The sequence below is a fragment of the Pelophylax lessonae genome (assembly GCF_965119305.1).
Source record: "Pelophylax lessonae genome assembly, chromosome: 2".
Classification (NCBI taxonomy): Eukaryota; Metazoa; Chordata; class Amphibia; order Anura; family Ranidae; genus Pelophylax; species Pelophylax lessonae.
Window position 1 is genome coordinate 41,110,946 of NC_138769.1, and position 27,513 is coordinate 41,138,458.

Consider the following 27,513-nt stretch of genomic DNA (forward strand, 5'->3'; position numbering starts at 1 on the left):
TGTGTGCCCCTGTGTCTGTTTTTTATAAAAAAATAAGCCATTCTTTACAAGTATAGAGTGCCACTCGCCACTCATGTGACCCGCCACCTCTCTCCTCCTCTCCTCTTCCCCTCCTCCTCCCCTCCCAACTGACATCAGTGAGGAATCCTTGGCCCCGCCCACTGCAGGCAACTGTCAGCCGGAGAGAGGAGAGAGCCAACAGGTCACGTGAGCGGCGCTCGGCCCTCTTAAAACTAAAGAACAGCTTATTTTTTTAAAACGCATACACAGCAACACAGGGTCATTAAACAGAACAGACAGGATGGTATAAAGTGGCTTAACAACCACTTAAAATGGGAAGTTGAGATTCCAAGGGGGGGCATTTGCCCCCCCCCCCCTGCCCCTACCTGTGGATGCCCATGGGCGGTGGACTGATGCAGCATCGGATCAATGGTGCATCCTCCTAGGTGAGTAAGTAGGTTTGTTATTTTTTAAACCCCATGTTCTTTTAGCCAGCTGTGCCCCATTCCTATGAATAATTACCCCCCAAATAACTGTATTTTTACCTTCTCCAGGAAAATACGGCAAAGGAAGAGGTGAAAGCAGAACCAAAGAACGATGATGACACAGCACTGTAAGCTGAAGAAACCATCAACCATCACTCGTTGGCCAAGTTTCCAACAGACTCATGGATTAAATTATAAAGACTTGAACATGGGATGAGACAATCCAGCCAATCCCATTCTGTGGAAAATGTGATACTCTTATAATTGAACTGGATACTGCCATGAAACAAGTCACCTGTACGATTAGGCTCTGACGGAGGCAGCCATTCACTAACTTGTGGTGCCACCTTCTAGTTGTAGGGTGTGCAGGTCTCAGGAAGGTGTAACGTCTCCGCCACAAAGCTAGCATGAAGTATGTTGGGAATTGGAAAAGGAATACTTCCATCACAGCCTAATCTCACAGGTACTGCACTTTGTGACCAATTCTCTTTCATCCTGGACTTTGCAGGTTACTGATTATCTACTAGCTGTGAAATGAGATGGTTCTGTGATAATTAACTCCACACTCTTCATTCCTAGGTAGACCTGCAATAAAATATTTAACTTTATGGCTTGTTTACATCCATGAGCTTCAAACCAGGCTGTCTTATCAATCTCTTATCAGTCCATTAGGGAAATTGATGGAGCTGTATAAAGTGCAATTCCTGGGCATGGTGCCATTTGTCATCCATGTTTTTGAATTATATAATGGTATGTCCAAATGGCAAATTCAACAAACTCCTCGTCTCTCCAAACTAAGGGCCGGGGGCCAGATGCCGCCTTTTGCTTTCTTTTATACAGCTCTTGGGGCACTGCTTCATCAATTGACAACAATGGGATATAATAACTCCCACTGACTCCAACAAAGGGGCACAATAATTCCCACTGACACCAACAATGGGGCACTATTCCTCCCACTGACACCAACAATAGGCCCTGTTCCTCCCACTGGCACCAACGATATAGCACTATTCCTCCCACTGACACCAACAGTAGGGCACTATTCCTCCCACTGACATCAATTATGGGACACCATTCCATCCACTGACACCAACAATGGGGCACTATTCCTCCCCCTGACACCAACAATAGGCCCTATTCCTCCCACTGGCACCACCAATGTGGCACAATTTCTCCCACTGACACCAACAATGGGGCACTATTCCTCCCACTGACACCAACAATAGGCCCTGTTCCTCCCACTGGCACCAACGATATAGCACTATTCCTCCCACTGACACCAACAGTAGGGCACTATTCCTCCCACTGACATCAATTATGGGACACCATTCCATCCACTGACACCAACAATGGGGCACTATTCCTCCCCCTGACACCAACAATAGGCCCTATTCCTCCCACTGGCACCACCAATGTGGCACAATTTCTCCCACTGACACCAACAATGGGGCACTATTCCTCCCACTGACACCAACAATAGGCCCTGTTCCTCCCACTGGCACCAACGATATAGCACTATTCCTCCCACTGACACCAACAGTAGGGCACTATTCCTCCCACTGACATCAGTGATGGGGCACCATTCCATCCACTGAAACCAACAATGGGGCAGTCTTCCTCCCACTGACACCAACAATGGGGCAGTCTTCCTCCCACTGACACCAACAATGGGGCAGTCTTCCTCCCACTGACACCAACAATAGGGCCCTATTCTTCCCACTGGTACAAAGGATGTGGCACTATTTTATCCACTGACCCCAATGATTGGGCACTATTCCTCCCACCGATACCAATGATAGGGCGCTATTCCTCCCACTGACATCAATGATGGGGCACTCTTCCTGCCACTGACACCAACAATAGAGCCCTATTCTTTCCACTGGTACAAAGGATGTGGCACTATTTTATCCACTGACACCAATGATTCGGCACTATTCCTCCCACTGATACCAATGATGGGGCACTATTCCTCCCACTGACACCAACAATAGGGCCCTATTCTTCCCACTGGTACCCAGGATGTGGCACTATTTTATCCACTGACACCAATAATAGGGCGCTATTCCTCTCACTGACACCAAAGATGGGGCATTGTTTGCTCACACTTATGCTGGGACATTTTCTACTCCCACTGGCCACAGTCCGCCCCCCCCCCCCCCCCCCCAAAGTCTGAAGGACAGTAAACTGGCCCTTTGATTAGAAAGTTTGGAGATCCCTGTGCTAGAGGATGACTGAAGAGTTCCACCTAAAATGTTGTTTTAATTTTTAATATGAATTATCATTATTTATTAACCACTTAAGCTCCGGAAGATTCTACCCCCCTTCACGACCACGCCATTTTTTGCCTTTTAGCACTTAGAAATTGATATCATTTTTCACACAAATAGAGCTTTCTTTTGGTGGTATTTGATCACCACTGGGTTTATTTTTTATTTTTTTCATTTTTTGCGATATAAAAAAAAAAAGACCCATCATTTTGAAAAAAAAAACATATGTTCTACTTTCTGCAATAAAAAAAAAAAAAAAAAAAAAAGGTAAAAATCTAATTTCATAAATCTTGCCCAAAAACTTCTGCTACATTTCTTTGGTAAAAAAATCCCAATAAGTGTATATTGATTGGTTATAGCGTCTACAAACTATGGTAGATCTACTGGAATTTTTTTTTTATACTAGTAATGGCGGTGATCAGCGACTTATAATGGGAATGCGATAGTGCCGTGGGCAATTTGACGTTGGGAGGGAACTGACACTGACATCACCAGTGACACTAAAACAGTGATCAGTGATAATAATATACACTGTCACTTTTTCAATGATACTGGCTGGGAAGGGGTTAACATCAGGGGTGATTAAGGAGTTAAATGTGTGCCTAACAATGTTTAGTGTGTGTACTGTCTGATGATTTTACTAAGCAATGTGCTGCTTTTTACTCCCTGAAAAAAAAGCGACATCACTGCTGTCTGTAGAGAGCCCTGTGGTGTTTACACCACAGGGCTCTCTTCTGTCATTCGCTCAACCAATCAGCAGGTCCCAGCCATATATCATTGGCCGGGAACCTGCTGAACCGGCTTGTGCTGCAGCAAATGACAGCACGGTGTTTTGGGTCTGCGTGTGCATGTGGATCCAGAATAAGGTACAGCTACGTAACTGTGCCTGTATGAGCCGACTTGCGTGCAGTATACATACTGCGACGGGTCAGCAAGTGGTAATCAATAATAATACCAATGTTTTAGGCATTGGTTCAAGAGCTGCTTAGCCTTTGCCAAGGCATCATAGGTGAACAAGTCCTCAACACATTGTTAGAAAACGACTTCCTGAAGAGCACTGTCAATGCCAACAAAGTAACAGCAACATAATATGGTACTCAAAGCTGAACTCCAGGCAAACAGATAAATTACACACACTGCTCCAAAAAATGAAAGAAACACTTTTTTAATCAGCATATTGCATGACGTCTGTTAAACTCCTGGGATATTGGTCTGGTCTGTTAAGTAGCAGAGGGGGTTGTTAATCAATTTCAGCTGCTGAAATTAACAACAGGTGCACAAGATGAGCAACAACGAGACAACCTCCACAACAGGAACGGTTTTACAGGTGGAGACCACTGACATTTTTTTCCCTACTCATCTTTTCTGACTGTTTTTTACTAGTTTTGCATTTGGTTAGGGTCAGTGTCACTACTGGTAGCATGAGGAGATACCTGGACCCTATAGACTGGTTGCACAGGCAGTCCAACTCCTCCAGGGTTGCACATCAATGCGTGCCATTGCCAGAAGGTTTGCTGCATCTTCCAGCACAGTCTCCAGAGCATGGAGGAGATTCCAGGAGACCGGCAGTTACTCTAGGAGAGCTGGACAGGGCTATAGAAGGTCCTTAACCCATCAGCAGGACCGGTATCTGCTCCTTTGTGCAAGGAGGAACAGAATGAGCACTGCCAGAGCCCTACAAAATGACCTCCAGCAGGCCACTGGTGTGAATGTCTCTGACCAAACAATCAGGGATAGACTTCATGAGGGTGGCCTGAGAGCCCAACGTCCTCTAGTGGACCCTGTGCTCACTGCCCAGCACCATGGAGCTCAATTGGCATTAGCCACTGAATACCAGAATAGGCAGGTCCGCCACTGGTGTCCTGTGCCTATTACAGATGAGAGCAGGTTCACCCTGAGTACATGTGACAGACATGAAAGGGTCTGGAGAAATCTTGGAGAACGTTATGCTGCCTGTAACATCGTTCAGCATGACCGGTTGGGTGGTGGGTCAGTGATGGTCTGGGGAGGCATATCCATGGATGGACGAACAGGCTAGACATTGGCACCCTGACTCCCATTAGGTATGAGGATGAATCCTTGAACCCATTATCAGACCCTATGCTAGTGCAGTGGGTCCTGGGTTCCACCTGATGTACGACAATGCCCGGCCTGTTGTGGGTAGAGTATCCACTTCCATACCAGGCCTATTTCGGACACTTTGTGTTTACAAGTTAAAACCAGTATTTTTTCCTAGAAAACTACTTAGAACCCCCAAACATTGTATATATTTTTTTAGCAAAGACTCTGGAGAATAAAATGGCGGTCATTGCAATATTTTTTGTCACGCGGTATTTGCGCAGCGGTCTTTAAAACGCCATTTTTTTGGGAAAAATTAAATTTCACTGCATTTAAAAAATACTAAACAGTAAAGTTAGCCCATTTTTTTTGTATATTGTGAAAGATGATGTCATGCCGAGTAAATAGATACCCAACATGTTACGTTTTAAAATTGCGCCCCCTCGTGGGATGGCGACAAACTACGGTCAATAGAGATCTCAATAGGCGACACTTTAAATTTATTTAACGGTTACCAGTTTAGAGTTAGAGTGTAGCTCTTTTTTTTTAAATTATTGCTCACGCTCTGGCGATCGCGGCGATACCTCACATGTGTGGTTTGAACAGCGATTTCATTCGAGGCTCGACTTCCGTATACGTTTTTTTTTGTGCGCGAGCGAACGGTGATCGGGCGGCTAAATCTTTTTTTTTTCCCATTTATTTTTTTAACTTTATTACAGTTTTTAAAAAAAAAAAAAAAAAAATCTGATCACTTTTATTGCTGTCACAAGCAATGTAAACATCCCTTGTGACAGCAATATGCAGTGACAGGTACACTTTATGGAGGGATCGAGGGTCTAAAAGACCCCAAACCCCTCCACTACACTTCCCTGTATGCAAAACGCCGAAAACGGCGTTTTTGCATACAGCCGTTTTTCAAATTTGGCGCCGTTTTGCAGCACACTAACCCGGAAGTGACGTCATGGACGCCGCCTCCGGGTTACGTCATCGGAGACCCGATCGATGCCGTTTCCGGCATTCATCGGGACTCCATCCAGCCGGCGGATGCGCCGGCTGGGTGCTCGGGGCTCCCGGTGGGATGGGAGCCCCGGTAAAAGCCGCGGAAGGCGGCGGGAGGTGGGGGGATGTCCCCTCCCGCCCCCCCGGGTAACGATCGAGCGGCTCCCGAGCCGCATCGATCGGTACCAACGGAAAGCCGACCGTCGGCTTCAAACAACGGTACCGGGATGATGCCTCTAGCTAGAGGCATCATCCCGGTATACCCCCGCAAAGTTTGGACGTCATATGACGTCCACCTAGGGGGAAGTGGGTATGCAGTCAGTTCCTGGAGGATGAAGGAATTGATACCATTGAATGGCCCCCACACTCGCCTGACCTAAATCCAATAGAACACCTCTGGGCAGGGGCGTAACTACAGGGGTTGCAGTTGCAACCGGGCCTGTGCGGCTCCCCTGTACACCTGGATAGGAGGGGCGGTGGGGGCAGCATGTAGAGAAATCACTGTCCTCCTTTTTTCTCCTGTAGCTGCAGGAGGAAAATGGAGGAGATTGGTTCCCCTGTATGCTGCCCCCGCCACTCCTCCTATCCAGTTCACTTGTGTTCTGCTGTCTCTGGGCCCTTGTGTGCTCCCCGGTCCACCCCCTCCCCCACTGTGCTCCCTCCTTTCTCCTGCCGGCTGCTGCAGGGGATGTGTCACAATAGAGAACCAGGAAGGGGTCTGTAAATATGTAATTTACCAGCTCCTTCCTTTTCTGAATGGACAGAGTCATAGTCAGTGACATTTAAAAAATAAAATAAAATGATAAAAAATTATAAAATTAAAATACCAAAAAATAAAAACAAATGACACCAGTGGGGGAACTTCCAGGATTGCAAAGGTCACACTTGCGACTGGGCCCTGGCATTCCACCACCGTGGGGAGGCCCCAAGATGGCAGGAAGGGGGCCCACTGCAGAACTTGTGAAAGGGTCCCACTGCGGGACTGTAATAAAGGGCCCCGCAATGAGAGTAAAGGGCCCCAGGCTTGAAGGGAAGGGCCCTGGCCAAAGGGCCCCTCATGGTTTCTTGCACTGGGGCCCTGAAGGTTCTAGTTACGCCTCTGGGACATTATGTTTCGGTCCATCCGACGCTGCCAGGTTGCACCTCAGTCCTTTCAGGAGCTCAGCAATACCCTGGTCCAGATCTGGGAGGAAATACCCCAGGACACCATCCATCCTCTCATTAGGAGCATGCCCCGACGTTGTCAGGCATGCATACAAGCACCTGGGGGGCCATACAAACTACTGAGTACCATTTTGAGTTGCTGCAATGAACTTTCTGAAAAATGGACTAGCCTGCTGCATCATTTTTTCACTTTGATTTTCGGGGTGTCTTTGAATTCAGCCCTCTGTAGGTTGATATTTTCATTTCCATCAAATGATGTGCCATCATTTCCTTCCTAACAAATTACCCAGTCCATACCAGTATAGATCCTAACACATTACCCAGTCCATACCAGTATAGATCCTAACACATTACCCAGTCCATACCAGTATAGAGATCCAGCATGAGATTTTTCCACATTGAGATCTGATGTGTTTTCAAAGTGTTACTTTAATTTTTTTGAGCATTGTATAGAAGCTGTTTTACTTAACAAAGGATTTGTATTTCTGTCTATCCAGTCCTTAGATTTACACAGCTTCCTGGCAGGGAGGGAGACATAATTTGTTCTATACTGCAGTGCAGTAACACTTACAGGTCTTGTCCCTCCCCCAGTCTGTGATTGGACAGCGAAAGGAGAAGCAGCAGACTGATGAACTTTTCTCTCTGCTCTCTCCTCCCATCAGCTTGTTCTTTGCAAGCACATGAGCACTGTAGCACACCTGATTGAGTACTGAGTTGTACTGTACAGAGCCTGCAACCTGCTGATATCAGGTCAGATTTGTAGTACTTACACTACTTTAAAAAATACACTGAACAAAATTATAACCGCAACACTTTTGTTTTTGCTCCATTTTTCCGTGAGCTGAACTCAAAGATCTAAGACTTTTTCTATGTACACAAAAAGCCTATTTCTCTCAAATATTGTTCAAAAATCTGTCTAAATCTGTGTTAGTGATCACTTCTCCTTTGCCGAGATAATCCATCCACCTCACAGGTGTGACATATCAAGATGCTGATTGGACAGCATGATTATTGCACAGGTGTGCCTTAGGCTGGCCACAATAAAAGGCCACTCTAATGGCACTTTTCCACTGCAAGTACCGGCTAGTACTGGCTCGGCTCTACTCGGCCCTGCTTGGCCCGTTTTGCTTTTCCACTGCTGGTACCGCATGGTATAGGGTCGGAACGGTTCAGTACGGTACGGTATAGGTTTGCTTTTCCACTAAAGTAGTACTAAGTTAAGTGGGTGGGATAACAACGGGGTGGGTGGGATTCTCTGACCAATCAGTGGCTAGTAGTGACTGCATGCAAAGGATTGTGGGATATGGTACCAGTTTGGTACCTGTTGGAACCACAATCGAGTAGGTACTGTTTTTTCAGAGCCGTACCGTACCGTTCGGTTCCATGCAGTGGAAAAGCAAACCTATACCGTACCGTACCGAACCGTTCTGACCCTATACCATGCGGTACCAGCAGTGGAAAAGCACAAAAGAGTGCCGAACCGGTACGGTTCCATGCAGTGGAAAAGCGTCATAATGTGTGCAGTTTTATCACACAGCACAATGCCACAGATGTCGCAAGTCTTGAGGGATCGTGCGATTGGCATGCTGACTGCAGGAATGTCCACCAGAGCTGTTGCCCGTGAATTGGATTTACATGTCTCTACCATAAGCCGTCTCCAAAGGCGTTTCAGAGAATTTGGCAGTACATCCAACCGGCCTCACAACCGCAGACCACGTGTAACCACACCAACCCAGGACCTCCACATCCAGCATCTTCACCTCCAAGATTGTCTGAGACCAGCCACCCGGACAGCTGCTGCAACAATCGGTTTGCATAACCAAAGAATTTCTGCACAAACTGTCAGAAACCGTCTCAGGGAAGTTCATCTGCATGCTCCTCGCCCTCATCGGGGTCTCCACCTGACTGCAGTTCATCATCGTAACCGACTTGAATGGGCAAATGCTCACATTCAATGGCGTCTGCCACTTTGGAGAGATGTTCTCTTCACGGATGAATCCCGGTTTTCACTGTACAGGGCAGATGGCAGACACTGTGTATGGAGTCGTGTGGGTGAGCGGTTTGCTGATGTCAACGTTGTGGATGGAGTGGCCCATGGTGGCAGTGGGGTTATGGTATGGGCAGGCGTATGTTATGAACAATGAACACAGGAGCATTTTATTGATGGCATTTTGACTGCACAGAGATACCGTGACGAGATCCTGAGGCCCATTGTTGTTCCATTCATCCACAACCATCGCTTCATGTTGCAGCATGATAATGCACGGCCCCATGTTGCAAGGATTTGTACACAATTCTTGGAAGCTGAAAACATCTTAGTTCTTGCATGGCCAGCATACTCACCGGACATGTCACCCATTGACCATGTTTGGGATGCTCTGGATCGGCGTATACGACAGCGTGTTCCTCGTCCTCCCAATATCCAGCAACTTCGCACAGCCATTGAAGAGGAGTGGACCAACATTCCACAGGAACCAATCACCAACCTGATCAACTCTATGCCAAGGAGATGTGTTGCACTGGGTGGGCAAATGGTGGTCCCAACAGATACTGACTGGTTTTTGGACCCCCCCCCCCCCCAATACAGTAAAACTGCACATTTTAGAGTGGCCTTTTATTGTGGGCAGCCTAAGGCACACCTGTGCAATAATCATGCTGTGTAATCAGCACCTTGATTTGCCACACCTGTGAGGTGAATGGATTATCTCAGCAAAGGAGAAGTGATCACTAACACAGATTTAGACAGATTTGTGAACAATATTTGAGAGAAATAGGCCTTTTGTGTACATAGAAAAAGTCTTAGATCTTTGAGTTCAGCTCATGAAAAATGGGGGCAAAAACAAAAATGTTGCGTTTATAATTTTGTTCAGTGTATTTTTTTAAAGTAGTGTAAGTACCACAAATTTAACTTGATATTAGCAGGTCCAGGATATCCAAACAACATTTTTATAATATTTTTCACACAAATAGAGCTTTCTTATGGTGGTATTTAATCACCGCTGGATTTTTTATTTTTTGCTAAATAAACAAAGATCAAAAATGTTGAAAAGAAAAAAAAAAAAACGTTTTCATAGTTTGTTATAAAATTTTTTCTCTTTCGCTGATGTGCGCTGATGAGCACTGATAAGTGGCATTTATTGGCAGCACTGGAGGAGAGTGGATTGGAAGGAAGAGAGGGGAAGGGACATCGCCCTTCACACAGCACACAGGAACAGCGCTGAGGCTTTCAATCACAGTCTGTGTGCTGGAGGTCCCTCCCGTCACCTTTTTTCTCTTGGTGTTTAGGAAAACTAGACAGAAGGGATTCATGCTGATAGCAGAGGAAAGAAGCATCAGACAAAAATGGCACTTAGTGCTCTGGACTGAGACAAGTACACATTATAGAGAGATTTGTTTTTTTTCATATTTCATGTCTGAGGTTTACAAACACTTTAAATCAGCTAAATACATCACAAGTGCATCCATGCTATATTCAGCCACAGCTTAAAAAACACCAGTCCCCTGCAAGCCTTGCTATCCATGTGGAAGCAGTAGTCCATCTGCAGAGGTCAGGGAAAGAGCGGTCTCCAGTCAGCAGGGAGCATGAGCTTTGCTGAAACCTTTAGATCTGACTTGCAGGGAGGGAGGGACATGTCATACCTCTACAGAGAGATTGCTTCGTCCACACTGACAGCAAGCGTCCTTCTTTACAGCATGCTGGCAGGGGACAGACCTTTTCCATAGGCTGTGGCTGTTTACCAATGCAAGCAGGGCCACTGATGAGGCAGTACAGTCTGCCCTCCTGTACTGGGCCCAGGCCCCATCAGTTCAAAAGGGGGGCCCAGGCAGCTGCTGAGCAGGAGGGACACCTGCACTGTCTTATTGCAGACACCAGTCCTCTTCTGTCTCCCACTGCAGCGATGCCAGCTTCTCCTCCTCTCTCTCCCTCTGGCTGCACTACAAGGAGATTGGTTCTAGCCAGTGCACCCCTTCCATCTGGTGCCTGGGTCCACCTGTGTACCCCCCTTTCCCCCCTCAGCGTTGCTGTGGATGTCTTCCTTTCCTAAATGAACACAGTGAGCGATCGGTACCAATCACTCCTGTGTCCATTCATCAATAAAGCATAGTAAACTATGTTTACTATGCTTAAGTTTCTGAATGAGCTGGAAGCTTCAGAGTGCTTTTTATTCATTTATCAGTTCAGCTGAGGCTGTAGAGAAGGGGACTGATAAATCTATGTCCTTAATCACTTTCGGGTGGGCCTGTTAGGTAGGCTGTATAGGGCCCCATGATTTCTAACAGCAGCCCTGAATGCAAGACTTTGAGCACCTTTGCTTTGATCCACATCATATGATGTTTAGCTGGTTTAACCACTTCCCGCCCGCCCTATAGGCGATTGACGGCGGGAAAGTGGTTGCATTATCCTGACCGGACGTCATATGATGGCGGCAGGATAATGTGCTCTGCAAGCCCCCGGGGGGTGCGCAGAGTTGAGATCGGTGATGTGGCGTGTCAGTCTAACTCCCCGCATCTCCGATCTTGGTAAAGAGCCTACTGACTTAGGCTCTTTACCATGTGACCAGCCGTGTCCAATCACGGCTGGTCACATAGTACACAGGAAGAGCCATTGATCGGCTTTCCTCAGTACGTGCCTGACAGACACGAGTAAAGGAGCGCCGATCTGCGGCTCCCCTGACAGGGGGGGGGGGTGTCCTGCACTGGTAATCAGATCATTGATTATCAGTGCAGACCGTCGGGGTCTGCACTGATCCACTAGAACCACCAGGGATGCCCACCCATGACCCCAGGTATGCCCACCCATGACCCCAGGGATGCCCACTATGGCCACCAGGGATGGCAATCAGGGCTCAGGGAGCCCCCCATTGCCCTCCCCATCAGTGCTGCCCGCCAGTGCCCTTCATTGCTATCTATTCAGTGCCGCCCACCAGTGCCGCCTATCAGTGCCCATCAGTGCCACCTGTCAGTGCCAATCAGTGCCGCTTATCAGTGCCCACCAGTGCTGCCTATCAGTGCCCATCAGTGCCGCCTATCAGTGCCTCCTCATCAGTGCCTATCAGTGCAGTCTCATCAGTGCTCATCAGTGCAGGAAAAAACGTATTTATTTACAAAATTGTATAGCATAAACAAAAAAAACTTTTTTTTTTTTCAAACTTTTCAGTCTTTTTTTTATTTGTTTAGCAAAAAAGAAAAAACCTTGTGGTGATCAAATACCACCAAAAGAAAGCTCTATTTGTGGGGGGGGAAATTACATACATTTGGTTTAGGTACAGTGTTGCATGACCGCGCAATTGTCATTCAAAATGCAACAGCGCTAAAAGCTGGAAATTGGCCTGGGCAGGAAGGGGGTGAAAGTGCCCTGTCTTGAAGTGGTTAAACTGAAAGTTCAATTGTGCTTTAATGTTAAAATAAAAAAAAGTCTTTAAAATCCTTATTTCCCCAACTTTTAGGGCATACCTTCATAAAATTAAAACTTTTATTAGAAGAAAAACAAACTGGTGTTGATGGCTTTTACATAAAACCTTGACAGTGCTGACATCCATTCAAGACCTAAAAATATATAAAAATAACTAAACGCCAGTGTTGAAGGTCTTTACTAGAAGCTCTGTCATTGTAATGGTCAAGGTTCAGAATCTCTTCTTCGGTCACAGTGGATAACAGAGGTACAGAAGAGGCAACGCTTATTGGGTTAGGTGGTTCCACCAAATCAATTCCCAAGTTGACCTTGACTGGACAGATCCTCTGCCCAACCTCCCAATGTCAATCACGCCTTGAAACAAAATGTCTATTTAGGAAGTCACTGCTATAAGGCCATGTGTTTCTCCGGGGCCTGCTTGTGTGCCAAGTACAGGAAGAGGATGCTGGACAAGGCGCTGACCAAGAAGATGACGTCAAACCATCGGTGGTAGAAGTTAAACTGAAGCTCTCCCAAGACCTCGGTGATGATGGTGCGATATTCCAAAGGCATACTCATCCGGATGAGGAGTACCGAGGACACAAAGTACATGCCCTGCAACAACAAGGGAGATGGGGGTTAATTGTGTTTGGTGCCAACATACTGTACATTGCTGGTGTTTATGGTGCCCTTGATTATGTAGGCCTGGGGTCTCTAAAAGACAGCCCGTGGCCCACATCCGGCCCTCAACAAAATTGTATCCGGCCCGCATCTAGGGTCAGTGGTGTATCCTCAATGTGCACAGATTGAGGATTCAGGTCAGCAGAGGTTGCGTATGGTTTCTGCTTATTGCCCCTTCCCCTCTCCTCCTCCATCCTCCCATCCTGAAGTCTCCAACACAGCTTCTTAACAGCATCTTACTAACCAATGACGTGCTTGCCCCAGTGCTTACGGTGCGATGGATCTTACTCTGTCCAGACCTGCTCTGCTTCCCAGCTTCCCCTCTGCTGCTGCAGCATGCTGTAAGCAGTGGTGAGGAGGACTCTGCTAGGGAACCTGATGGGGATCCTGATGCAAGAGGGGACTCTGCTGGGGATCCTGAAGTGGGGGGGGGGGGGGATTCCCATGATGGACCCTGATGTAAGGGGGGATTCTGATGGGGACCCTGATGTAAGGGGGGATTCTGATGGGGACCCTGATGTAAGGGGGGATTCTGATGGGGACCCTGATGTAAGGGGGGATTCTGATGGGAACCCTGATGTAAGGGGGGATTCCGATGGGGACCCTGATGTCAGGGGGGTTTCGATGGAGACCCTGATGTAAGGGGGGATTCTGATGGGGACCCTGATGTAAGGGGGGATTCTGATGGGGACCCTGATGTAAGGGCGGATTCTAATGGGGACCCTGATGTAAGGGGGATTCTAATGGGAAACCTGATGTAAGGGGGGATTCTGATGGGGACCCTGATGTAAGGGGGGATTCTGATGGGGATCCTGATGCAAGAGGGGGCTCTGATGGGGATCCTGATGTGGGGGGGATTCTGACGAGAGACCCGTATGTAAGGGGGGACCCTGATGTAAGGGGGGATTCTGATGGGGACCCTGATGTAAAGAGAGATTCTGATGGGGACCCTGATGTAAGGGGGGATTCTGATGAGGACCCTGATGTAAGGGGGGATTCTGATGAGGACCCTGATGTAAAGAGAGATTCTGATGGGGACCCTGATGTAAGGGGGGATTCTGATGAGGACCCTGATGTAAGGGGGGATTCTGATGGGGACCCTGATGTAAGGGGGGATTATGATGGGGACCCTGATGTAAGGGGGGATTCTGATGGGGACCCTGATGTAAGGGGGATTCTGATGGGGACCCTGATGTAAGGGGGGATTCTGATTGGGACCCTGATGTAAGGGGGGGGGATTCTGATGGGGACCCTGATGTAAGAGGGGATTCTGAAGGGGACCCTTATGTAAGGGGGGATTCTAATGGGGACCCTGATGTAAGGGGGGATTCTGATGGGGACCCTGATGTAAGGGGGGTTTCTGATGGAGACCATGATGTAAGAGGGGATTCTGATGGGGACCCTGATGTAAGGGGGGGATTCTGATGGGGACCCTGATGTAAGGGAGGATTCTCATGGGGACCCTGATGTAAGGGGGGATTCTCATGGGGACCCTGATGTAAGGGGGGATTCTCATGGGGACCCTGATGTAAGGGGGGGTTCTCATGGGGACCCTGATGTAAGTGGGGAATTTGATGGAGACCCTGATGTAAGGGGGATTCTAATGGGAAACCTGATGTAAGGGGGGATTCTGATGGAGACCCTGATGTAAGGGGGGATTCTGATGGGGACCCTGATGTAAGGGGGGATTCTGATGGAGACCCTGATGTAAGGGGGGATTCTGATGGAGACCCTGATGTAAGGGGGGATTCTGATGGGGACCCTGATGTAAGGGGGGATTCTAATGGGGACCCTGATGTAAGGGGGGATTCTGATAGGGACCCTGATTTAGTGGAACCTGGATGGGTACCCTGATTTATAGGGACCCTGATGTAATCTCTGATGAGGACCCTAATGTGGAGAACGGGGATTTTTTTTCTTTGGCCAGTAAAGATTTGTGAAATATGCAATGAGGTCCTCGTACTAAAAAAATTGGGGACCCCCAATGTAGAACCCAAATACACAAAGACAGCCCCTAACTTTTCCTAATTTTTTCATTGTTGCAAACTGAAGGCTAGTTCTCTGGATAATTAAATTCAACACATACTGTACTCTATTTTTAAAAGCGATTCTCTATGTAATGCAGACATATCATTGCTGTTGGCAGGAGCTGGCAGGAATCTGTACATAGCTTCCTGAAAACATCACAGCACCCTTCCTCAGTACTCCTCTCAAGAGTCCTCAGCCAGTATGCAAGCAGTGGGTTGGCTCTAGGGAGGAGTTATACAAATTTGAAAAATGCCTTGATGGGTGCAGGTCAGTCTGGAGAAGTGGGCATTCTAAGGCAAGGCTGTATCTGCATGCAGACCACCTAGGCAACACCCACATGTGATGCTGAGCCTCCATGACTGAAAGAACTGAAATCCAATGAATAAAAGGGGTGGGCCAGTGACAATCAGGCTGGGGAGCCAGGAAATGAGGCAGGCTCTATCTTGACTTGCTGCAGCTTCTAATGCACACTGTGAGCAGATCACAGTGTGCAGTGAAATCCGCGTACGCAATTTCAGTACAGGAGCGGACACCCCTGATGACGTCACCATATGACGAACTGCGTAGGGTGGAGTTACATGACTTCTTCATGCTTAGGACTGTGGCCATCCTGTTTGCAATTTGTTTGGGATCTTATGATATGCATTTCAGTTCTATTACAATGTGAGTTTATTGTTTTTAATAAATGTTGGGTTTTTATACTGTACAACGGGGCTGTTCTTTTTGCTTTCCATGAGTGGATTATAGATAAGAGCCGGGTGCCTATAGATAGCTAGTGAGAAACAAATTCCAGGCACATGTGAAGGGGATCCAGCTGAATCTGTGTAGATGGATGAGGTCTGGTGGAGGCTGTGTAACGTAGAATGTGTTTGATGCTGGACATCTCTAAATAACGAGCGCTATTTGACCATTCGTTGTATAGAGCAGTGGTCCTCAACTCCGGTCCTCAGGGCCCACTAACAGGCCAAATTTTAAGTATTACCTTGGGGAGATGCAGACTAGAGTAATGCAATCACTGAGCAGCAAATGATATCACCTCGGATGTAGTTCAGTTATCTTGCAAACCTGGCCTGTTAGTGGGCCCTGAGGGCAAGGGTTGAGGACCACTGGTATAGAGGGTCAACATATTTTCATAAGAGGTTTCATGTGTTTACCGGTGGTGGATTGTGTGGAACGCTAACACAGAAGTCTGTCTATCTGTGGGCACGGATGTGGTCACAATTTCTGGACTTTATATTGGGACTCTTTTTGAATTTAGACACCATTTTTTTTTTTGCACATATGCTTTAAAGTTTGTTGTCAACAAACTGTCTAAGGTCCTATTCACACTTATGCGACTTGTCGTGTGACTCTGGACCCCAAAGGACAAATCAAAAACTTGTGTAGTGTCTTTACTCACTTTTTTGGTGAATAGGTAGGGGTACTATGTACCCCATACTCATTCACATAGAGTGGGGTGGGATCTGAGGGTCCCCTTGTCAAAGTGGGCTTCCAGATTCCGAATAAGCCCCCCTGCCCCAAAGCAGCCCCCCCATGATGAGGGCATGTGGCCTAGTATGGTTCGGGAGGGGGGGCACTCGCTCATCCCCACCCCTTACCTGACCTGCTTGGCTGCATGCTCGGATTAGGGTCTGGTATGGATTTTAGGGGGGACCCCATGCCATTTTTTAAAAAAATGCATGGGGGGGGGGGTATGCTGCTTTTTATTAACTTTTCATGGCTGGCATTCACTTTTTTATATTCAGCGGTCAGCAGTGCTGTATTGTGGCCTAGGCCAACAAGGCCCAGGCCTAGGGGGGCACTTTGCAGGGGGGCAGCAAAAAAAACACCCCCCCTCCACCTGAGACTCTATTAGCCACTGGTTGCTAGAACCGACTCTCTCACCACCTCTCTCTCACCCCCCTGTCTCTCTCTCACCCACCCCTTCTCTCTCTCTCTCTTTTACCCCCTCTCTCTTTCTCTATCATCCCCCCCTCTCTCTCTCATCCCCTCTCTCTCGCGCGCTCTCTCTCTCTCATCCCCCTCTCTCACTCCCCTCTCTCTCATCCCCCTTTCTCTCTTACCCCCCTCTCTCTCTCATCTTCCCCCCACTCTTTCTCACTCCTCCCCTCTCTCATCTCTCTCTCTCTCATTCCCCCTCTCTCTCTCTTTGATTCCCTCCCTCTCTCTCTCTCTCTCTATCTCTCATCCCCTTCTCTCTCTCCCTCACCCGCCCCCTCTCTCTCTCACCCCCCTTTCTCTCACCCTCACCCGCCCCCTCTCTCTCTCACCCCCCTCTCTCTCACCCTCACCCGCCCCCTCTCTCTCTATCTCTCATCCCCCTCTCTCTTTCTCTCCTTCCCTCACCCACCCCCTCCCTCTCTCTCTCACCCACCCCCCTCTCACCCCCCATCTCGTGAGATCTCAGGGGTTCATGCTGGGATTTGTAGTCCTCCAATTTTGGAGGGAGTCACATCTGTAAGGGGGGCGCCCAATTTTAGTCTTGCCTAGGGCAGCACAAAACCAAAAATGAGTCCACGTTGTGTAAGGACACAGCGGCCAGCTTCCCGGCCCGTGCCTTAACAACCAGCACCGAATTAGAATTGTTCGATCAATTTTCGGCCGATTCGAATTCGAATCATTCTGGAAATTTGGGATTCGTTAAAAAAAAAAAAAGAAACCAAGTGAAACTAAACAAATTTCTCCATTCTGCACATGTCTAGGGACTTTATGGAGCACAAACAAAACAATCATATTTATCAAAGCCAAAGCCCTAACTGTAATGTTCCGGTACCTTTGGTACCCTAAATTACTCTTTTCACAAGTGTATGCGCCCCACCATTCTCTTTTGGAAAGGTGCGCATACACCTTTAAGACTGAAGCTGTCATCACTCAGCGCCGGACTAGATGGCTATTAAATCGCCGGTTCTCACGTACATGTGTTCGTTCAAACACCCTTACCTGGATAGTAACTTGGCTTGAAGCTTTCGTGCTTGCAAGCATACCTCGCTGACGGAACCTCGCTGCGCTGATCCCTGTATCCCGCTTCCGGATCATCCGCTCCTCCTGAACCAACCTTCGGCTGTATTGCTATTAGTGCTAAGTACCCCGCAGGGGAACCCTCTATAAACTTATACTAAGCTTACACTATCTAGCTCTGCATAGTAAAGACTATTTATCACATCTGCCTATCTAGATTGCTAGCTCTTAAGACTACTGCTACTTATTCCTGCACTGGGTTGATCTCTCTTGTATGTCCACCTGCTACTCTGTCATCTGCTACCATACATGATTGCTAAACCTACCTGCATCCATCTGCTACTGTCTTACCTTCAAGTGTCTGTCACCTACCACCTCCACTCAACCTGTCTCTTAAATCTTCATCACTGTGTTACTACATACATAAAGTCACTCTAGGAACCAGCTTGTTGAGTGTGTGTATTTACTAGCTGAATTAAGACCTTCCACACATGATGAGTCATTGAGGTTGGGAATGGTATCTCAGCATCTCTCTTACATGACTACTGAAGTGGAATATTTCTGCAGCTGAAAATCCACACCATACATGAAACGCAGGAGCGTTACAGATTGAACGAACCCACAAATGGATTCAGCAGAAATAACCACTCAGGTGACACAATTAAAACAGCAAGTAACTGCGTTAATACACGCACTTGCTGAATTAAAAGAAGACAATCAGGCTCTGTCGCAGCAGGTAATTAGACTGACACAACTTACCTCTGCTCAGTCCCCTGAACCCAAGATAAATCCCCCTTTGGTATTTACAGGCGATCGCAAAAAATTTCGCGAATTTAAAAACGCATGTGAGTTACTTTTTTTGCTAAAACCTCGTACCTACCTTACTGATCACATTAAGGTTTGTACTATTATTTCTTACCTAACAGGCGATCCTCGAGCCTGGGCAGACTCTCTTTTTGAGAAAAACGACCAGCTTCTCAACTCCTATGCCTTGTTCCTAGCAGAACTCACTAGCCTATATGATGACCCCAATAGGCAGAGTACTGCCGATCTTCAATTAAGATCATTGAAACAAGGAAGGAGGCCTGTAGAAGACTTTGTCGCGGAATTCAAGAGATGGACCCTTGATTCAGAATGGAATGATGCATCTCTGAAAACCCAATTTAGGCTTGGCCTATCAGAAGCCGTTAAGGACGAGCTCGCCCGAGCGGATCTACCAAAAACCCTGGATGCATTAATACAACTCAGTATTACCATAGATAGAAGACTACGAGAAAGAAAGGCTGAGAAAATGGGAATTCCATTATCCGTTTCCTCTCGGATTCCGGCCGTTAACCCCGTTCCTATGGAGGTAGGAACCATACGCCCACCGCTATCAACTATGGAAAAAGCCAAAAGACGATATGAAAATCTCTGCTTGTACTGTGCATCCCCGGATCACAAGATAAATGTCTGTCCCCTAGTCAACAAAAAGAAGGGTGAGTGTTCACATGTCCTCCTAGGGGGATTGACAACTTCATTCACTAACCCTTACATTTCTGTTTGTTTGACATTACAGTGGGACCAGAACAGGATTACTACTAAGGCCATGATTGACACAGGATCTTGTGGAAATTATATTGATATATGTTTTGCTGCTTCAAATAAAATTCCTATTATTTCTAAACTTAAACCTGTCTCAGTAAGTCTTATTACCGGTGTTCCGTTATCCTCTGGTCCAATCAGCCCTGGGCTCTGGGCTCTAGCGATCACAGGATGATCACATTTAGTATAAATAACAATATAACAAGGCAAGTGGGGAACATAAGAACCCTAAACTTCAGAAGGGCAAACTTTCCAAAATTGTACTCATTGATGGAAAGGGTAAACTGGGACCAAACCCTGGGATCCCTGACCACAGAGGAAAAATGGGAATGCTTTAGGAACATATTAGGCAAAGGCATCTTGCAGTGCATTCCTATGGGAAATAAATTTAGAAGAGACAAAGCCAAACCTGGCTGGCTAAACCGTAACGTTAAAAAACGTATTAGGGAAAAAAAAATGGCCTTCAAGAAATATAAATCAGAGGGCACTGTATTGGCTTTCGAGCTATACAAGGAGGCAAATAAGAAAAGTAAACACGAAATCAAAATGGCTAAAATCAACTTTGAGAGACAAATAGCGGAGGATAGTAAAAAAAACCCAAAGAAATTCTTTAAATATATCAACAGCAAAAAAACTAGGGCAGAGCATATTGCACACATAATTAGCGATGATGGGGGGATGGTTACAGAGGACACTGAAAAAGCAACCGTGCTGAATGCTTTTTTCTCGTCAGTCTTTACACAGGAAACGGAGGGGTACACTGACCATGACTGTATGGTTAGTAGTAATACACAGGATTTGCCACTATGGCTAACAGAGGGTGAAATCAGGGAAAGGCTGGATAAACTTAACACAAACAAATCACCAGGCCCGGATGGCGTACATCCGAGAGTACTCAAGGAACTCAGTAAGGTTATATCCAGACCACTGTTCCTGATCTTTGCTGACAGTATTAGGACAGGGGATGTACCAGGGGATTGGAAGAAAGCTAACGTGATTCCGATATTCAAAAAGGGCCAGAGGCATATCCCGGGAAATTATAGGCCTGTCAGTTTGACATCAATAGTATGTAAACTTCTGGAGGGGATGATAAGGGACTATATCGTAGAGTTTGCTAAAGACAACAACATCATCAGCAGTAATCAGCACGGGTTTACAAATGGGCGTTCTTGTCAAACCAATCTCTTAGCATTCTACGAGGAGGTGAGCTGTGAGCTAGATAGGGGCAGACCAGTGGATGTGGTGTACTTGGATTTCGCTAAGGCGTTTGATACAGTTCCCCACAAGCGCTTAATTTATAAAATAAGGTCTGCAGGTATCGAAAGCAGGGTTTGCTCTTGGATACGGAACTGGCTTAAAGGGCGTGTCCAAAGGGTGGTAATAAACAGCGCATACTCAGACTGGTCTGAGGTTGTAAGCGGGGTGCCCCAGGGCTCAGTCCTGGGACCAACCTTGTTCAATTTATTCATAAACAGCATTGAGGACGGGATCAGTAGTTCAATATCAGTTTTTGCAGATGACACAAAATTGGGCAGGGCAATAACTGCACAGCATGAAGCAGATATCCTACAGAATGACCTGGACAAAATTACAGAGTGGGCAACGACATGGCAAATGAGGTTTAACGTGGAGAAGTGTAAGGTTTTGCACTTGGGGACTAAAAACATAAAAACACAATACACGTTAGGAGGGGAACCCTTGGGGGAATCAAAAATGGAGAAGGATCTGGGAGTCTTGGTTGATGATAGATTAGGCAACAGCATGCAATGTCAAGCGGCAGCTGCCAAAGCCAGCAGAATATTAGCATGCATAAAGAAAGGGATGTATTCCAGAGATAAGACTATAATCCTTCCACTTTATAAAACTCTGGTCCGACCGCATCTGGAGTATTCTGTCCAGTTCTGGTCGCCAGTCCTCAGGAGGGATATGTTGGAGCTGGAGAGAGTCCAGAGAAGGGCAACTAAACTAATTAGGGGATTGGAGGACCTTGACTATGAAGAGTGTCTACAATCGCTTGATTTATTCTCCCTGGAGAAGAGACGTCTGAGGGGGGACATGATAGCAATTTATAAATATCTTAATGGGGATCCCAGCTTAGAAAAAAAGCTGTTCATTCGAAGGGATTGCATGAGGACTCGAGGGCATACAATGCGATTAGAGGAGAAGCGTTTTAATCACAGGCAACGTGGGGGGTTCTTTACTGTTAGGGCTACAAGATTGTGGAATTCTCTACCACAAGAGGTGGTTTCTGCGGGTAGTATGGTGGCTTTCAAAAGACTCTTAGACTTACATCTCAAGGATCAGAACATTCAGGGGTATGTGAGATGAGTACAGCCACACACACCTACACAGGTTGAACTGGATGGACTATTGTCTTTATTCAACCTCACCTACTATGTAACTATGTAACTATGTAACTATGTAATCACCGATCAGACACAAGCACTTCTAGTCACTATTAACGAGTCTCATAGGGAGACTACTACCTTCGATTTAATACCTTCACCCCACTTTCCCATTGTGTTGGGACTTCCCTGGTTACACACACACCAACCAACCATAGATTGGAAGAAACGGTCCTTGACCTTCCCTTCTTGTTATTGCGAGGAAACGTGTAACCTCCCGTCTTCCGGGAAGATTCTGTCTATGGTGACAGATGAGATTGCACCACTATGTTATCAGGATCTTTCTGAGGTTTTTCTTGAGAAAAATGCTCAAGCATTACCTCCTCATCGAGACTATGATTGTAGCATTGATCTACTCCCAAATAGCAAATTGCCGTTCGGTCATGTTTATCCTCTTTCACAGGATGAACTTTCCCATCTCAAAACCTATTTGGATGAGAATTTGGAAAAAGGTTTTATTAGACCTTCCACTTCTTCCACAGCAGCAGGACTCTTTTTTGTTCGCAATAAGGACTCAAGTCTCAGACCTATCATCGACTACAGGAAATTGAATGCTATCACAATAAAAGATCGCTATCCTCTACCGCTTATCCCTGAGCTCATTGAGCAGGTGCGTGGAGCTACCTATTTTTCAAAATTGGACCTGAAAGGAGCATACAATCTCATTCGAATCCGTGATGGACACGAGTGGAAGACTGCATTCAGAACCAGATACGTATTGTTCGAATATCTTGTGATGCCATTCGGCCTATGCAACGCCCCTGCAGTTTTCCAACGTTTTATAAACGATATTTTTAAAGACTTACTAGATGTCTGTGTTGTGGTATATCTGGACGATATACTTATATATTCACGATCCCTGTCTGAACACATAAGACATGTAAGACTTGTACTATCGAGATTGCTTGCACATAACCTTTATGTGAAACTGAAGAAATGCTTGTTTCATAAAGACGAGGTACTCTTTCTAGGCTACATCATATCCAAAACAGGAATCGAGATGGACATGAGTAAAATATCCTGCATTCAGGATTGGCCTACACCAACCACACGCAAGGCGCTACAGCGATTCCTGGGATTTTCAAATTTCTACAGGAAGTTCATTAAAAACTTTTCTGCTATTGTGAGACCCCTCACACAGCTCACTAGCATAAAAAAAAAACATTCAAATGGTCAGAAGAAGCAAATAAAGCTTTTCACTTGTTAAAGACAAGGTTTACTTCCGCTCCCATATTACGCCATCCAGACCCATCCCTCCAATACATCCTGGAGGTAGATGCGTCAAACATGGCAGTAGGAGCAATACTCTCCCAACGACCAACCCACACTTCACCACTTCATCCAGTCGCCTTTTTTTCTAAATCCCTAAGCAGTCCCGAGATAAATTACCCCGTGGGTGAAAAGGAACTGCTTGCTATAAAATTGGCTCTGGAGAATTGGCGACATTTACTTGAAGGCACCCAATTACCAATAATTATATACACGGACCATAAAAACCTCCAATATCTTCAGACTAGCAAAACTCTCTCACACCGACAGGTACGATGGTCACTATTCTTTCTAAGGTTTAACTTCCTAGTGACCTACACACCTGCAGATAAGAACAAAAAGGCGGATGCACTATCACGACTAACTGAAGAAAACTACTTTGAAATCCCTTCCGTTCCTATAATACCTCACAAACGCATTATTGGAGTTGTCCATTCCTTGAAGGAAGAGGTTTTGCATGGTATAAGTTTGGATTCACCCCCACCACAACTAAACACTGATGCAGAAGGCTTCCTCTACTACAACGACAAACTTTACATACCACCTACCATACGCACCAAGATCTTGGAATTATCTCACGATGTGCCTATGGCAGGACATATGGGTATGACAAAGACTCTTAATTTGATTTCCCGGCAATTCTGGTGGCCTGACATGAAAACATCTATACAAAAATTTGTCTCTTCATGCAATGTCTGTGCCAGGTCCAAAATTGACACTACGAGACCATCCGGTCTACTATGCAGTCTACCAATACCCCAAACTCCATGGGAAGTTTTGTCCTTGGACTTCATCGTAGAATTGCCTCTTTCCAAAGGATTTAATACCATCTTGGTGTCAGTGGACCATCTGACAAAGATGGCACATTTCATTGCTATTCGCAGACTACCTTCGTCCAAACAAACGGCAGAACTCCTGATGAAACATGTCTTTAGATTACATGGTATCCCAAAAACTCTTCTGTCTGACCGTGGATCCCAATTTATTTCTAAGTTCTGGCAAGAACTATGTCACATACTACGGATCGAGCGGAAGCTCACTTCTCCTTACCATCCGCAGACCAACGGACAGACTGAAAGAGTCAACCAATGCATCGAGCAGTATTTACGTTGTTACACTTCTTACCAACAGGATGATTGGGTGGATCTTCTCCCCCTGGCAGAATTTGCCTACAACAACGCAACCCACAGTACAACCAAGCAGAGTCCGTTCTACTTGAACTATGGGTTCCATCCCTCTATTCTTCCACCACGCATCCTTCCTTCAAACAACCCAGTAGCCTCAGACTATCTTACCCAAATAAAGGATTCTCTGGGTTTATTAAATACTACCATTGCACACGCTCACAGTCAACAAAAGAAGTACTATGATCTTCGCAGAAGACCTTCTCCACAGTACACTATCGGGGACCTCGTTTGGCTCTCAACAAAAAATTTAAGACTGAAGATCCCTAGCAAAAAGCTTGGACCTCTGTTCTTGGGACCTTTCCCAATCAAAAAACTTATTGGAAAAGCTGCAGTACAGCTTACATTGCCAATAGACCTAAAAATCCATCCCATTTTCCATGTGTCGCTACTGAAGCCCCATGTTCCGGACCAAGGAATAAGGCCTAATATTCCACCTCCGCCTCCTGTACAAGTTGAAGGTGGAGAAGAATACGAGATAAAAGAGATTCTGGATTCTCGTATCTACAGAAGAAGACTTCAGTACTTGGTTAGATGGAAGAACTATGGGCCCCAAGACGACACCTGGCTAAACACCTCTGAAATACATGCCCCTAGATTAATCCGCAATTTTCATGCGAGATACCCAGACAAACCAGCTCCAGAGGCCTTCAGGAGCCGGCCTTAAGGGGGGGGTATTGTAATGTTCCGGTACCTTTGGTACCCTAAATTACTCTTTTCACAAGTGTATGCGCCCCACCATTCTCTTTTGGAAAGGTGCGCATACACCTTTAAGACTGAAGCTGTCATCACTCAGCGCCGGACTAGATGGCTATTTAAATCGCCGGTTCTCACGCACATGTGTTCATTCAAACACCCTTACCTGGATAGTAACTTGGCTTGAAGCTTTCGTGCTTGCAAGCATACCTCGTTGACGGAACCTCGCTGCGCTGATCCCTGTATCCCGCTTCCGGATCATCCGCTCCTCCTGAACCAACCTTCGGCTGTATTGCTATTAGTGCTAAGTACCCCGCAGGGGAACCCTCTATAAACTTATACTAAGCTTACACTATCTAGCTCTGCATAGTAAAGACTATTTATCACATCTGCCTATCTAGATTGCTAGCTCTTAAGACTACTGCTACTTATTCCTGCACTGGGTTGATCTCTCTTGTATGTCCACCTGCTACTCTGTCATCTGCTACCATACATGATTGCTAAACCTACCTGCATCCATCTGCTACTGTCTTACCTTCAAGTGTCTGTCACCTACCACCTCCACTCAACCTGTCTCTTAAATCTTCATCACTGTGTTACTACATACATAAAGTCACTCTAGGAACCAGCTTGTTGAGTGTGTGTATTTACTAGCTGAATTAAGACCTTCCACACATGATGAGTCATTGAGGTTGGGAATGGTATCTCAGCATCTCTCTTACATGACTACTGAAGTGGAATATTTCTGCAGCTGAAAATCCACACCATACATGAAACGCAGGAGCGTTACACTAACAAAGTCGCATCAAAGTCACAGAGTAAAGTCGCAATGAAAATTGCACAATTTTTAAGTTGGAATGGACCCTAATCTGCTATCAGAATTTAGAGATCCAAGCGTGTGTTATTAGGAATTTTTCCAGTATAGGAGATGAGCCTGAACAACTGTGCAAGACTTGGGTTTAGATTTATACACGAATACAGGTGGGCACACAGATGCAGCAAAGTTTGTGGCCAATTTTGGAAACAGGAGATGGTGGGATGACGGATCTAACTCACTGACAATACACAATCTATGCAATTTCACTGAATTGGGACCTAGAGGGCACTCCATAATAAAGTCCCTATATCTGACTTTGTACCAAGATGGAGTGAAGGGCCCAGTGTGGTTTGCCGTTTGTAGTCTGCAGCCCACAGGAACACCACAATTAGACAGCAGCAGGATACATGTGCTGAATACAGGCATTCCAGGTCTCAGGGTGCAATAGTGCTGATCCAGTGAGAATGGAGAATCGCAATCTAAGTCAATCATTAACAGGAACTGTGCTGATTATCAAGGCAAAGTACAGCACATATCTACAGACCAGAGAGCTGGAATATTATCACATGACAGAATAGTATGGAACATCACAACATCATCATAATGAAGGGCTCAGTGTCCAAACTGACACACACTATATTACCAAAAGTATTTGGACGCCTGCCTTTACACACACATGATCTTTAATGGCATCCCAGTCTTAAGCCCCGTACACACGCACCGATAGTTGGCCAACGTCCGATCGGCTGTTAGTATGATGCTTTCGACAACCGACTCCGACTTTTCGGCCGAACAAAATCTGGTGTGCATGCTATAAAATTTTTGTTGGCCGTCAACAGAACGGCTGATTTTCGTGCAGTCAGTACAGATTTCGGCAGACAAAAATCTGATGAGCAAGACTGGGCATGCTCAGAGAAGAAAAAACACACTGAAAGTAAACCAGCACACGACATCACTTCTGAAGTTGGTTTTTGTTGGCCGAAAAAATTCGTGTGCAGTCTAGAGCAGTGTTTTTCAACCACTGTGCCGCGGCACACTAGTGTGCCGTGAGATATTGCCTGGTGTGCCGTGGGAAAAATTCCAATTTCATCCGAAGCGCATGTTAAGCAGTGGTGGGATACAGACCGCCTTACTGACCATCTATCATCCGCTCGTGTCCTGTGGCTGCGGCGGCGGCGGCGCTGCTCTCTCTGCCTCTGTCCTGTGGCTGCAGCGCTCTCTCTCTCTCTGCGGGGAGCACTGGTTGCTAGGCTAGAGGCCGCTTAGCATCTAGCAACCAGTGACGTCACCCCTTCTGAGCCTCTTCTCCTCCAGGCCGCCGACCCGCCGCCTCCCAGTCCCCGCCTTTTACAATTTGGCTCCACCTTCACCAACTTTCAGCGCGCACTGCACTGTCTGCAGGTGCGCAGCGTGGGACTCACTGTCACAGAACCTGGAGAAGAAGAAGACTGTGTCAGACAGCACGTTGTGGTGGTGACAGGCAGCCTGGGCAACATTATCAGGTAGGAGGACATTGTGGTGTGGTG

At 46.4% G+C, this 27,513-nt stretch overlaps 2 protein-coding genes across 3 annotated transcripts in view; one reads left to right on the forward strand and one right to left on the reverse strand.

Annotated features, from left to right (window-relative positions):
• PDZK1 (PDZ domain containing 1) overlaps window positions 1-655 on the forward strand; it is a 65,458-nt gene extending 64,803 nt beyond the window's left edge. For both annotated transcript variants that reach the window (XM_082244255.1, XM_082244256.1), the window contains one exon: window positions 555-655. In XM_082244255.1, coding sequence (XP_082100381.1) covers window positions 555-617 — 63 coding nt within the window. In that variant the 3' untranslated portion in view covers window positions 618-655. The remainder of the gene's footprint in view (window positions 1-554) is intronic.
• Window positions 656-12,432: 11,777 nt separating this feature from the next.
• The window catches only part of GPR89B (G protein-coupled receptor 89B), a 98,833-nt gene continuing 83,752 nt past the window's right edge, over window positions 12,433-27,513 (reverse strand). The window contains exon 14 of the mRNA XM_082246757.1: window positions 12,433-12,980. Within this exon, the coding sequence (XP_082102883.1) occupies window positions 12,774-12,980 (207 nt within the window). The 3' untranslated portion in view covers window positions 12,433-12,773. The remainder of the gene's footprint in view (window positions 12,981-27,513) is intronic.